At 41.1% G+C, this 14,200-nt stretch overlaps 2 protein-coding genes across 6 annotated transcripts in view; one reads left to right on the forward strand and one right to left on the reverse strand.

Moving 5' to 3' along the window:
- ca10a (carbonic anhydrase Xa) overlaps window positions 1-1,932 on the forward strand; it is a 58,438-nt gene extending 56,506 nt beyond the window's left edge. For both annotated transcript variants that reach the window (XM_019884904.1, XM_019884903.1), the window contains exon 9: window positions 901-1,932. In XM_019884904.1, coding sequence (XP_019740463.1) covers window positions 901-923 — 23 coding nt within the window. In that variant the 3' untranslated portion in view covers window positions 924-1,932. The remainder of the gene's footprint in view (window positions 1-900) is intronic.
- Window positions 1,933-6,044: 4,112 nt separating this feature from the next.
- The window catches only part of myo15b (myosin XVB), a 55,891-nt gene continuing 47,735 nt past the window's right edge, over window positions 6,045-14,200 (reverse strand). For all 4 annotated transcript variants that reach the window (XM_019884890.1, XM_019884889.1, XM_019884891.1 and 1 more), the window contains 7 exons: window positions 13,771-13,867; window positions 13,474-13,622; window positions 12,585-12,715; window positions 9,703-9,836; window positions 9,493-9,626; window positions 8,859-8,999; window positions 6,045-6,202 (listed from right to left, as the gene is read on the reverse strand). In XM_019884890.1, coding sequence (XP_019740449.1) covers window positions 6,116-6,202; window positions 8,859-8,999; window positions 9,493-9,626; window positions 9,703-9,836; window positions 12,585-12,715; window positions 13,474-13,622; window positions 13,771-13,867 — 873 coding nt within the window. In that variant the 3' untranslated portion in view covers window positions 6,045-6,115. The remainder of the gene's footprint in view (window positions 6,203-8,858; window positions 9,000-9,492; window positions 9,627-9,702; window positions 9,837-12,584; window positions 12,716-13,473; window positions 13,623-13,770; window positions 13,868-14,200) is intronic.

Consider the following 14,200-nt stretch of genomic DNA (forward strand, 5'->3'; position numbering starts at 1 on the left):
TTCCACTACATGTAAATGCCAAGAGGGAAAAAAAACTCAGAGACCTGTCAGGGAATACTATAGCCATGCATGTCATTCATATCTGTCACACCCATAGTCCCCAACGTCACATGGGTGGCACTATTAACCCTTTGACCAATAAAGATAACCTGTAACCTGATAACATGATAAGCCGTTGTTAGAGGAATCTACAAACAGAATGATATCGTGTTTAAAGTTCCATTTAATTTGGGCCTGTCTAGACGGGTTGTGTATTTAGTGCCCCTAAATGTCTGTGCAAGGGTGTCGGGCCTGAGCGCTCTTTGAAGTCCACAGGGAGTTGCCTTACAGTTTGGGAGTAAACAGTTTAGAAACGAAATGTTTTAGAACATGAAAAGACGGTCTGGGAACTGGTCGTGCCCAGGCGAACATTTGTCATCTGCAAAGTCTGCGACTTGTTTATTGGTGGGAGACCAGACCATGACAGTGTTAAAGTATCTGTGGTTCAAAGCTTGACAAAAGTTAATCGAATCACCGCCAAGGGGCCAGACTGGGGGCGTGGTCTGTAAATGTCGGGGCAGTGTTTTTCTTGTATTTTGCATATGTAAACAATAAAAGACCGACAAGGAGCACGAGGAACTTTGTGATCGCGGAGCAACTCCCCGTCGTTCGCTCTGAGAGTTCCGCTCCCGTCGGCTGCACCAACAACCTTCCGTGAGTCGAGTTCTTTTGTTTAAACTTGTCCGGGTATGACAGCCGTCCACTGTAGTAACCGTTGTGCCTTTAAAGGGTTAATAAGGAAGTGTGAGAGAGCAATGTGACAAGTCAAGCAAGGCCCAGCTATTGCAGAGCTTTCTGTGACCAGTATATGATGCATTTTGTGGGTTACTTTTCCAACTGCCTTTTTTTTTTCTTTTTCAGTGAATGGATGGTTACTAAATTAGGATCCTTCTGCGGAGAAAAATATCAAAGGTAAAGGAAGGCAAAGCAACGGTTGACAATTTTGAAACCACTCACGTCGGCTCATCCAGGAGGACTTGACGGAATTGTATCTCCACAAATGTATTGATTGTATCCAGAAATATGGAATTTTGTAAAGCATGCAGCGTGGGTCTGCTTTATACATAAGAACTAGAAATGTATTTCATATGATACCTGCTGTACATCTGACAAAAAGGATTTTTTATTGGGTCAGAACGTGACACTGTAAAGAAGCACATGAAACACAATCTCGTACTTATTTGATAACCTTCTGGTTCCCCATACGGGGGGGGTGGGGTGGGGTGGGGGAGGAAATTACATTTTTACATCTTGCTATCAACTGAAAGAAGTAAAGATATGACAATTCAGTCACGCAATCCAACACAGAAGTTGGAAGGTCATTATGCTTGTCTACAGCTACTGAGCAGTCATGTTCTAGCTCAATTTGTATGTATTTGGAATGTATATATCAATACATAATGGTGCACATGACTTAAGAGAGGAATTATTGAAAAACGTGTCACAATTGTTGTGTAGTTGTCTAAGTTGATGCCTTTTATTCCTTCATTCATCACAGACTGAATCATCTCATTGGACCAATAAATTGGTCTCGAAAAAAGATCCCAGATCTTGTGTCACTACTTTGATCAAGGGAACTGCTGAGAAAATACTTCAGATGCTTTGATCATGTGGGCATTGATACTCCATGGTCAAAATATAAGGTCTACAAGCCCATTCTAATGACAATATACTCTCTTGTGTGGTGCTTGTCCCATTCCATTCTGTTCAGTTTCGACACAAATGTGATCATAGTAATCAATTACAATTGAAATCATCCATTCCAGTCATTGCCGTCACAAAAGCTTTATTAACCGTACGGTGAATGTTTTAATGACTGTATTATTTTCATTTTCTCAACGACCATAAAATGTAGATGTAAATGAACTTTATTAAATGTACATTGAGACAATATCTGTAATCAGCCATGTTTTGTTGTTGTTGCAATTTGTAGATTTTATTGTGTAACAGCAGCGATGAGGACCGATGTCATACCTGGGCAGAACACAGGCCCCATCGAGCTCGTCCACAGTGTCTGACCGCCCTTGCAGTATTTAGAAAGTCAAACTAAATACCTGAATATAAATATAATGTGCATTTATTTTGAAATGTGTCATTTTATTTTGATGTGCATGTGTGTGGCTGACTATAGATTTGCTGACTTTGCAACATTATTGCATTATTTTCCGCTCTTTCTAGCAGCTATTTTTCAAAAAAGCAACTTGTGCCAATGCCACGTGACAGTTGAGGATTAACATCCTCAACTGTCACGTGATGAGCAGGAATTGGACCCAGAAGCGGACTTGACACGGAAGTTGAAAAGTAAAAGTCTTTATCTCTAAAAAATAACTCCACACAGAGCTGGATGCGGAAGACATGGAAGAGAGCTGCCAATATGACTGGGAGAAAGCTCGACGTACTGACAAATAGCGAAGGGGAAAAAGAAAGTGACATGTTCTAAAGAGAGCTGCCAATCTGACTGGGAGAAAGCGCGACGTACTGACAAATAGTGAGGGGGGGGGGGGATGACATGTTCTAAACGTGTGAAAATGAAGTCTGGTTTCGAGGCGCGTGTCAGTTACGTTTTTGTTACGTGACCAGGGGAAATTTGACGTCTCGTTCGTGGATGTGCGTATCGAGGGGGAAAAAGTCACATGACCAAGAAAACAAAGCCTCTTTTGGGGCGATTTGTGAAGCGCGGGAAAGGTTCACGTGACCAGGTACCATCAGCTGATGTATAGGACGCAGACCAGTCACAATTTTTTCCTGCTGAGCTGTTATTTTGTTTAATTTTCTCTCCAGACACTTATTAAATGGCCTGGTATTTTGCTGTTCAAATTTGGATACACTCCGATTTAACGCTTCTGTGAAGTGTACTCAGTCACCCGAGCACCTAATTCCGATCTTTCAGGATAACGGTGCGTTAGCTTAGCAATTAGCGTAGCTTCTCCATCTCTTGTTGTTAATTACTCTTTGTAATACTTTCTTGTAAGAAGTGTAGTTTATTCGCCATGATGGAACTGTAATTACTGATTTCAGAGTGAAACCGCAATGTGTTGAGCCGATGTAGAGGCCAAACAAAGCTCATTGTTAGCTAGCTAATACGGCCTAAGTACCACTGATTTCTCGCCTCGACCTGTCGACTACCCTCCCATATGTGTTGAAAGTAGTCCAGTAAAGCTTTTTGTCCACCATTCAATTACAGGAAAGAATTAAACGTATGCAATTCAAAGTTTTACTCTTTGTGTTTTGATGAGGCTGAAAACCTAAACCGCTATGCGAGCCTCAGTTCCCAGGAGTACCCAGCATGCCTAGAGGCGCTCTTTTTTATTTTGTAAATAATTAATCATTTGGGGTTTGTTGTTCGTTTATTCTTTCCCTTAGCAGTACAATACATTATTTGTATTCACTCAGCTTGTTATTTATTCATTTTCATTGACGCCGTATGTTTGTTATGTATGATTGTCATGCATTTCCTTCCTGCGTTTTTGTTCAATCTGCCATATGGTGACCGCGATGTGGCATAACAATGGTAAGTGAAATCTTTGGCCCATCAGATGAAGCTTTGTCTGTTGTTCTTTTTACTCACAGTTTTCTTTAGGTAAAAAAGTGGGTCTAAAATGATCAGAGACACGAAAAGTGAAATGACGGAAAGTTTTCTGTCGTCTTCGCGATATATGCATCGTCATATCGGCCAGCTCTAACCGCAGGGGTGCCTTATTGCTCTTGTGTAGTTTCCTCATTGGGCACGAGGATCACAGATGCGCAAGTGGTTTCATTCATTCAAGTCAGGACATTGAATCGATCACAACTCAACTGTTCTGATAAGACGTTTCTCCTCTCATACCAGCAGGATTTTTCAATTAATGCAACAAAGCTTAGTTCGGACAACACGAGCATGAGTTGGAGTGTGAGGAAAAAAACTACTGTTTATGCTCCCAATGCTCCAGTTGAAGGCACGACCAAACCACGAATGGTCTTTCCACCTTCAGAAAGGCCATCTACGTGAGGGTGGAAAGACCATTTCTAAAAAGAGGCTTACGATACCACAAATCCCCCACATACAAGGCCATCCTTTCATCTATTCCAAAGAGAGAGGCACGTTCACCACTTTTTTACAACTGGAGTTTCCGCCATCCAATATGGAGATAATTTGATTAGAATACATCCATATGTTTCCATGTAAAAAAAAAAACATTTCTTTCATTAGATAGTAAAGATGTAATTTATTTCAGTAATGTCGAATATCGCAGTATCAATATTTCAATATGTGACACCCGTTTCACGGGTTGCACGTTATTCCAATATCGTGCAGCTTTACGTTAAAGGTATTAGTGTGATCATATACAGCATCTTTGAGTATAATTTTAGTATCTTGAGGCCAGGCTGAGTGTACTCTTTTTTTTGGAAATCAAAATCTGCTCACCCCTACGATATGGCCCACACACAATGCACTTGCTTCAGATTGCTTCTGTCAATCTGTAGCTGGTGCTGAGCGGGACAGGCAACAGACTCTGGAGCTTGGAAAACATCTTCTGTTTAGCTGAATTTTCAGAATCGTACATCAGAGCATACGTCACCTACTTCTGACTCGAATGGGCTTAAGTCAGTGAGGAGGCCATTGTCATGATCTTGTTCTTATGTGTTTCCAGCAGGTGGCAGTGGAGGGCTTTTTCTCCAGCGTGCAACCTGCTGTCAATTTGATCATCATGTTAAGATATGTATTTAACAGCAGGTCCCCAACCTTTTTTGCCCCACGGACCGGTTTAATGTCAAACAATATTTTCAGGGACCGGCCTTTAAGGTGTGACGGTTAAATGCAACAAAATATTATATGACCTGCATGAAAATTGTGATATTTTCATAATAAACAGGAATCATGACATGAGGAGCGTCCTATATGGCCGCAACGCTCGCTGGTTGGAATGGTAATGTTTAAATGTGCCTTCAAGCTCTCTGGTTGGAATGGTAATGTTTAAATGTGCCTTCAAAATGAAATACACCGCAAATAAAGAAGTGCATGAAAAATACGACTTGCTTCTCCGCATAATATTCGGAGTGGGCTTGGTGCGTGGGAATCTGCCATTGAGATAAATCCATATTTTAAGTAGGACTCCTGATACTGTCTCTTAAAGGTAGCCTTCTTTTTCTTGAAAGTCTCCTGGTCGGGCCTTTTCTCCTTCCCAAAGAAGCTTTCCAAAAACGTTTGTTTTTTTTCACTCATTTTGCTAACTCCTGGGTTTCATTTTAGCGGTAACCAATCACGTGACCAAGAAGCGCGCCTTCACCTGCGCCAAGAATGACATGCTGTAGACGGATGTAACAGTAGTATAAGTATATAATATAAGTATAACATCTTTCAGATGAAAAAATAAATAAAAATTAAGTTGTTGTAATCTAAATTATTGATTATTTCTGTACGGCCAGGTACCAGATGACCAATGGACTGGTACTGGTCCACGGCCCGGGGATTGGGGACAGCTGTATTTAAGGACTGCCAAGATCCCATGTCTCTGTCGGATTATTACCTTGCTATGCACCCCCAAACACACACACAAATCAACATTCAATTCCATTACTTAACTAAAGTAAATTAAATCTGTCATGGAAAATCAAAATAAAAAATCTCAACATGTTTCTTTTTATTGACTGTCTTATTCACCTTTCTTACATTGTTAGCATAGCGAATTAATATAAAAGATGATTTGTTCAGCTCTGATGTCATAAAATTTTAATGCAAAACCAACATTTACTGTCTCCTGTAAGTCAATCAGTTAATATTATTACACACAATTGAATTGTATTTAAGATAAAAGAATAAACAAAAATTAACAGATGCATCCGCACGGTGGTCGACTGGTTAGCACATCCGCCTCACAGTACAGAGGTCCAGGGTTCGGTTCCGGGCTCCGGCCTTGCTGTGTGCAGCTTGCACCTTCTCCCTGTGCCTGTGTGGATTTTCTCTGGGTACTCCGGTTTCCTCCCATATTCCAAAAATATTCTCGCTAGATTAATGGATAACTCGAAATTGTCTTTAGGTGTGATTGTGAGTATAAATGGTTGTATGCATTAGTTTTAAAGAGAAAGTGGAGTGTGTCTACTGGAAATTTGAGATGGAACTGGCGACTGAGGGACGGATCAACTCTTCCATTATCATAGCAAGGATGTGACACAGCTCCTTGGCCTGAAAGAGAATCAAGGCGATGAACAAAAAAATGAGACACAGCACAGCTTTGACATATGTACTGCACATAAAAAAGACACACATCATAACAACGTTGTATTTACACCAGAATTGATCAATTTATCATTTTAAAAAGTGGACTGAGTAAAAGCTCTGCACGTTTTGTGGCTGTCCTGGTTGACACACTTCTGCAACATCATGCTCAGTTGGAAAAGGGTGGAGTGAAGGCGTCAGTTTGAGAAGGAAATCCTGCCCCAAGTGGAAGTTTTGTAAGTATTGGTCATGAGTGAGAGGAATTAGAGATCAACGGGCCAATTGGTGCAGTTTTGCTGACTTTGGATTGGTTTCTTGTGGTGAATAAAGGAATTGAGCTAAAGGCGAAGCTCTCAATTTATCGGTCGATGTACAGTACGTCCCCACCCTCACCTATTGTCATGCGATGTGGGTCATAACCAAAAGAAAAAGATGCGAGCAGCCAAAATTAGTTTCCTCCGCAGGGTGTCTGTTCTCTCAACTTCCAATATTTACATGGCAAAATGAATTGTAATGAATCATTGAGGCTTTTCAGCCAATTGGTTTGGAAATGGTTCACAGTTTCAGGGTGCTTCATTTGCTCAATGTCAAGAAGATCAGGCAGTAGCAACATATACACAGAATGATAAAAGATTAAAGGCTACACAATGATAGGACAATTAGTAGTCACAGCATGACAGGTTTAGCAGTAGGTGTGTCGTTTATACATTCAGGATGTACAATATTTATCGGGCCTATAATCATCAGTTGGATATGGTAAGAAATTGCATCACTCTTATCTGTCCAATACTGCAAAGCGAAGGAAGGAGGAGACAAGCAAGACTCTAAAGATATTTTAGCCCCTTGTGGATGTGAGCCCACTAGTCTGCTTTGGTGAGTGATATTTTGAAATATTTTGGTCCGTAAAATGTCTTCACATAGGCCTGTCATGATAGCAACTGATTGTTCAATGAAAAAAAATGGAAAAAGTATTTTTTTTGGGGGGGGGGGTGACACGAGAAATGGTCATTTGCATGCATGTTTGTTTCCATACATCAACATTAACTTGCGTTGCTTCTCTGTCGGTAAACTAACTTGTTTACTTCTGTGGGAGTCGGCACTTACAAGCGCGCACGCACGACAAGGGTGCTCTTTTTGTACTATTTAATTGCTTTTGTTTTTAAATATTAATTATATTCAACACACTAGTGGGGGTGATAAAATGATAAAATGTGCCCGAATGGCTGGACATGGAATTGAGACGAGACCCATCAGGAGTGGAAGAATGGTGAGCTATATAGGCTGCGATTATTAGCCTAGCGTTATTGGTTGCAATTTGATGCCGTGTCATGTTGTAAACTGCACACGATGGGATTACCTACTTGATCCAAGGACTGTATTCCGACAAGCTTTGAGAGCAAACGTCATAATGGCTTGGTGGACACATTGTCATTGCTAAGGTAGTTCTGTTGCATTGTTGGGCACCTCGCAGATTATGTCGGCAGCAACACAACATCATGCGAACAATGTTTACAAATAAGTATGAGTTTAAAACTGTCAAAGTTATAAAGGGGATCAAACCCGAGATCCCGCGACTGGAAGTGCAATGCTCCAGCAACTTTTATGTATAATGAGACTGCAACAGGCAAACAATGACTGAAATCAAAATGCTAAACCTCCACAAGTGTTCTTTTCTGACACACAGCGTGACTCGCCAACTAGCTTTAAGCTCACTACAAATGGCGACATCACCTGTAAAACGACGTAAGGTCTCCAGTGTTACAAGGCTATACGTTGAATGAACCAAATATATCATCCGCACAAACCAGGGCCTTGTTTGTCATCGGTCATGTGATTTTCTTGCAATCGACACACACTCTGAAGTGAAGCTTCATTTAGCAAGCCCAATTTTGCTTCATTTGGCCCTACTCAACAGTTATTAAATTCAAAATATCGAGGCGGTCATTCTGATCAATTCAGAGGTTGAAGTGGGCATGAGTGTGGATGTCTATGAGCAGTTCGGTGACGATTATTCACAGTTACGTAACTTTATGCATCGTTTTCAACTGTCTTGTTGTCTTTGCCATAGAGTTACTGTAAATAAGCAGGGAGGCTGGCCATCTTTAACCGGCTAGAGTCCTTTGTTGTTGAAGTTAAGTTGTTTGGCTCCAATAAATCAATCACTACTCGCTGAATTCTTTGCCAATGTTGACACAGATTGGTTTGCTGGAAACAACAGATATACCCTTCTGATACCAGCTACGTAGGTCATTTTATAATTGGGGCTTTTCATAATATAATATCTCATTGTGTCTGAGGTATGAAGACACCATCGTATTATGGCTCCAAAGTTTCAGCTATTAGTTAACAATGTGAGCCTATCCAAGTGACACAATATGATGTTGGTAACTGCCATTTAATGTTGTCGTCAGTGGTCGTGTCCACCTTGATTAAAACCTGACTGCACCACATTTCAAGGCTTACATTACATCACAAAAACAAAGTGGCAGAGCTTGTCATAAGATGTCTTTGGGGTTTTTTTTTTGTTACCTTCACCCTATTCAATTTTGATTTTAATCAAAGAATAGTGTTCAACAGGGACATATGGCAATGCCAGCTGCAAAGAAAGAATTTAAGTCATCACCTGTTTGAGCTGAATTGTTATTTTTTGGAACTTATTTGGTGTTCCATAACTGATTTCCATCGATGGTAGTCTTCCTGCTTTTTTGGGTCGCACAGTGCGCATGGACTGAACATCTGTGAGAGGGATTTGAAACACTTTCTCCTGCAAAGAAATGAGATATAGATTTGAAGGGCGATCCATTTAGCAGAGGCAGGGCCAACAGGTAAGGTACCCCGTACAGCCAACCAACGAATGTCGAAATGAAAGCTGTGGGCAGCGATGGTGGCGCCCCACTAGTCCACGTGGCCAAAGTCGGCCTTGTTTAGGAGTGAATGGCGGCCTCTACAGTGTGATTAAGACCTGACCCTATGTAGCCGCATGACTTCAATTTCGTTTTTCTGCAGGTCATCAACATTTTACACTGTACTCAGACCACACAGTATGAGAGGTTTTTCCTCTTGCAATTTAGGTTAGTCCTTCTGTCTAGCACATGTGGTTCAATTTAGCTAGCAATTCTGCCTTTCCCTTCAACCATGCGAAAATGTTAAAAATGGGAAAGCCCTCAAAAAGGTGATTTAAGCCAAGGAACGCTAGGAGCTTGGGCCTTAACAAAGCAATGTTCAAAATGTAAAAAGACATCATTGACATTCCGTACCTGTGTTTTAGGATGAAGAAATTGCACTCCTTCATGGTTGACACTGACGATGCAAGGGGAAGGACATCCACGCTGGCTGACTTTCTGGGCCAAGTAATTGTTGGAGCCAAACAAATGTTGCTCAGTCAGAAGCACTGCCAAAAACAGTCAAACAACTTGATTTCAAATAATTCAAGGATATGGGGAAAGGAGAAGCAACCTCCTACTAACCAATAAATTGTATTTTGGCATCGAGTGGGCTGAGAGCCTTCATGGCGTCTATCTTGTTTAAACAGAGAGAGTGGATCCCATCTATATTCACGTTCTGCCCCTCCTGAGCAGGCAAGTATTTCTTGATTTCCAACCTGACAAAGGAATACATAAAACAAAACCATAAGTCATGTCCAGCTGTTTCGGATTTTCGGATACAGAAGATGAGGACTTTGATGGATTTGTGGATGAGGATCGATTAAAAAAAAAATAAGAGTACATTGTGAAATACTTCAATAAAGTACAACCGAACTCAGTTTTGTTCCCGCTGCCTTTTTAAAAATATATGCTACCGTGCATGCGGGCTACCATATTTTTTAAGCTAGCATATGTATTACCTTGATCGCGTCCAATAAGACAGTTCACTTTGTGTATGTATTAAATAGACACATAGCACCCGTAACCGCGACTGCGCCTTTCAATACGGTGCGCCGTATGGTCATAAAAATATGATACATGATAAATTAAGAAGTGCAGTTCATGTGTACAATTCATGTTTCATGAAATAGAATGCATTGTGTCTGTCAGTGTGGGGCTGGGCGTCTCCCCAATCATTGCACCTGGCTCACCTACACACCTGCCAGTCTTCACCTCGTCAGTATAAAGGCCAGTCTGAAGAGCCCACCCGTTATCAGTTCGTTAGCTACCTTCGCTGCCGTACTCGCTACTGCCGAGCTGTTGCGCTCAGCACTCCTGTACACCTCGGTTTGGTTTCTCTGACTGCCTTTGGTTCCCGCCTCCTTGACCTGTCTCTCTTCCCTGACAATAAACCAGTACTGAGTTCATTGTGTCTCCTGTGCTCATCTCAAGCTAAGCTTAACATAAATGAAGTGGTATGGAGGGAGCGGTAAAGCCATGAGATTATTGTTTCTTGGTTTATTTGAGACGTTGAATGATTAAGAAGTGCAGTCCACGTTCGCATAAATTCATGTTACATGAAACAAAATAATATGTAGGAAGTAGCAAAGCTACTGATTTGTTTGCATAATTGTTGTGATATGCACTTTATACATTTTGTGCCATTACAGTATAGTATGTAGTTATGTTTCCATCACACCTGTGTGGCAGAACGAAGTTGTTGTGGTGAACACTTACCAAACTGCACATCAAAGTATTCACTAGTTTTATACCTGTACTTGTAGAAAATAAACTTTCATATAATGTTTAATTTGTCTTCAATTTTATCTACACTAATGCATTGTAGATCTGATATGGTATGTTTCAATAAAGTGTTGAATTTATCTTTGAGGGGGGGAATGTTCTTGGAAAAAAAAAATTAAAATCAAATTGTGATTGCAATTTCGAGGGGAAAAAAATGACAATAACATTATTTTATTGTTGATATGTGACCATTGTGTAAGCAGGGCCCTAATTTCACAAAAAAAGATCTGGAATTGTTCTACTATGTTATGCATCATGCAGACAGATGCACACAGCGTGGTGAAAAAAAAAAAAAAAAAAAGTGGGACAATAATATTGATGTCTGCGGGACCATGCGGCATACAAAACAGCCAGTTTCCAAAAGAGGCCAAAAAGGAGGAGGAAGTATCTGTGTGTATCTGGTTCAGTCTCGTGACCATATTGGCCGCTCCTAAAACCAAAATCATTGCCTTCGTGGTGGTGAATAAGCGACAAGCCACAATGATTGTTAAGCTCACCTAAGATTGACACGGCGCATTTAACCCTGCAATTAAGTGCTTGGCTGATATGAGTCACAGACGTCTGGTTGGAACCGCATTAAATTAATGTATGACCTGCATGAGCCAAAAGGATTGGCCTTTAAGGTTAAAGTATATCATTGTGAGTAATAATGTAACACCTAATGCTTTATATATTGGAATTGTATACATGTAATATCAAATATTATTTAATTTCAGACAATGCCAAACCACATTCTGCATGTGTTACAACAGCATGGCTCTGTAGTAAAAGAGGGCAGGTACTAAACTGGCCTTCCTGCAGTCCAGACCAGTCTCCAATTAACTCATTCAGTACCAGCCAATTCTGGACCAAGTCTGAAAAGACGTTTAAAAACGTCTTTGGGAGTGAATGAGTTAAAAATATGTGGCGTTTCTTAAATTGAAAAGTTAAAAAAAATTTAAAAAAAAAGACGTAAGACTCAATGTCTTCTTGATGGCAGCAAATGGAAACCTGTTTTGTGTGTAGCTAGAACTTGGACATACGCACGCATTTCTTCCAATTACAATTCTCACAGAGGCCGTCTAGATTTCTGAGAACCGTCGCAAAAACAAAAACAAAAAAACTATGTATGATATGCGTAGTATTTATTATTTTGGATCTTCTCAAAAAAAAAAAAAAGTGAATCAATGTGCTCTCCCTGGGCTGGCTTGATGAGCAAGTGGTTAGCGCATGGACCTCACAGCGCAGAGGTTGTTCGTTCGATCCCGGCTCTGGCCTTCCTGTGTGGAGTTTGTATGTTCTCCCCGTGCCTGCGTGGGTTTTCTCCTGGTACTCCGGTTTCCTCCCACATTCCAAAAACATGCATAGCAGGCTGATTGAACACTCTAAATTGTTCTTAGGTGTGAGTGTGAGCGCGGATGGTTGTTTGTCTGTGTGTGCCCTGTGATTGGCTGGCAACAGGTTCAGGCTGTCCCTCGCCTACTGCCCGAAGACAGCTGGGATAGTCTCCAGCACGCCCCGCGACGAAAATGGATAGATGACTGCACGGTGTTCTCCCTGTATTTGAAAGCTGTTGTGTGTGCAGCTGGAAGTTCCGCCTATACACCCGCTTATTCCAATTTTAAGAGCAGCTGCCTGGATTTCTGATCGACGTGGCCAAAAGACAAATCAACCTGATATAGTGTATGTGGATAAACACTTACACTGAGAGCTGTATTTTCAGTCCCTGAGCCAGGTGCTGCAGGACTGCCAGCTCTGAAATCTGCTGGACTGATGAGGACCCATTTGCAGCAGGAGTGAGCTGGAGAAGGCCATTCAAGTAGTCCTCCTTGAGCTAAAGAGTGAGAGAGAGAATGAGAGCGAGAGAGAGAGCAAGAGAAGGAGAGAGAGAGAGATTCTTTATTTCATATTATTAGACAGGAAATATTAACACTGATACAATACAATTCAACCAAGATTTACAGCTGTCCATGATCTGTCAATAAACAAATGGCTGCTTTTGAAACCTTTCTCATACTCTGCTTGTGGGATGAACGGTTAAGGGCCAGCATTTTTGGCACCCCCATCGATCACGGGGCAAACTCTGCAGGTGTCACGTTCCATCGGGGTTGATCCCACAAGCGTAAACAAGGATAAGGTATTTGTATAAAACGTTTTTGTACATATTTAGCCCTTAAAAGAACGGTTGTTTTCTTGGCGAAAAGTGCATTGCCATGGCAACAGCCGGGAGAATAAAACAAAGATTTCCTTCAGCCAGTGGGCGGTGCTACCACAACAAAATAAATAGGTTTGTGGATGTCTTTAGGCCTAGACTTATCAAATGTATGACATTTTAACAGGATATGATTTTGTGGATCAAGTTACAGCAGCTTTTGTAGTCAAAGTGACGCCGAATTAAAAAAAAGACAAAAGACAGCGGACTTCCTGTTAGGTTTAGCATATGCCTCCAAGAGACTTTTTTTGTAGGTCTTGGGCTATTACATAAACCACCAAAATTTCATAGATCAAGCTTCCATTATGCTTACTGCATTGTTAGAATTTTGTAGGGTGCGCTAGTTAGCCTTTTTTTTTTTTTTTAGCGAATCAATTTACCTGTTGATAGTGAAACTCCACATATAAATCGTTGTTGAAGCACAGAGGAATTTGCCACATCACTCTTCTTATTGACAAGAAGATGCAGCCATCGTCCAGCAAAAAGTCCATCAGGTACTCACTCGAATGGAGAGGGCGCACCATCCCGTCTGAAAAAAAGATGGGATGGTGTGAAAACGAAACGAAATTTAAAAAAAAAAAAAAAAAACATGGCTGTCATTTATCAATCATTTATCAGCAGTGGAGCTGCTGTGTAATTGGCAGACAGTAAACATGCCGCGTTGGTCTGAACTGTACCTTTCTGGCGGTGGGCGAAGATGGAGAATTCATTCATTTCGGAGGGATTCGAGATACTCATTTCTTTGCAGAGTTCGTTGATCACATCTGCTGCCATCTTGAGGACAACAGACATAAATAAATAAATGCGACTCGAACTTTATGGCCATAGACGGATTGTAGTGTGTCACACCAAACACTCCATTTAGGGCCGGCTGGCAATTGCGCTGTGGGCTGGCTAATTATTTTCATCCACCCATTCATTTTTCTGAGCATGAGCATTTATTATTGACACTGATCAATCGCCATTGCTCTTCAGTTATGTATTGAATAAGCAGCAGGTGTCCATTTTAAGCTACACCAATGTCTACACTATATTAGTATCAACCTTATTTGGTTTAATTCGGGTATATCCAGCTCCGGTCCTCAAGGGTTTTGGATGCCCCTGGTT

Source organism: Hippocampus comes, unplaced genomic scaffold (assembly GCF_001891065.2).
Source record: "Hippocampus comes isolate QL1 unplaced genomic scaffold, H_comes_QL1_v1.1 scaffold120, whole genome shotgun sequence".
Classification (NCBI taxonomy): Eukaryota; Metazoa; Chordata; class Actinopteri; order Syngnathiformes; family Syngnathidae; genus Hippocampus; species Hippocampus comes.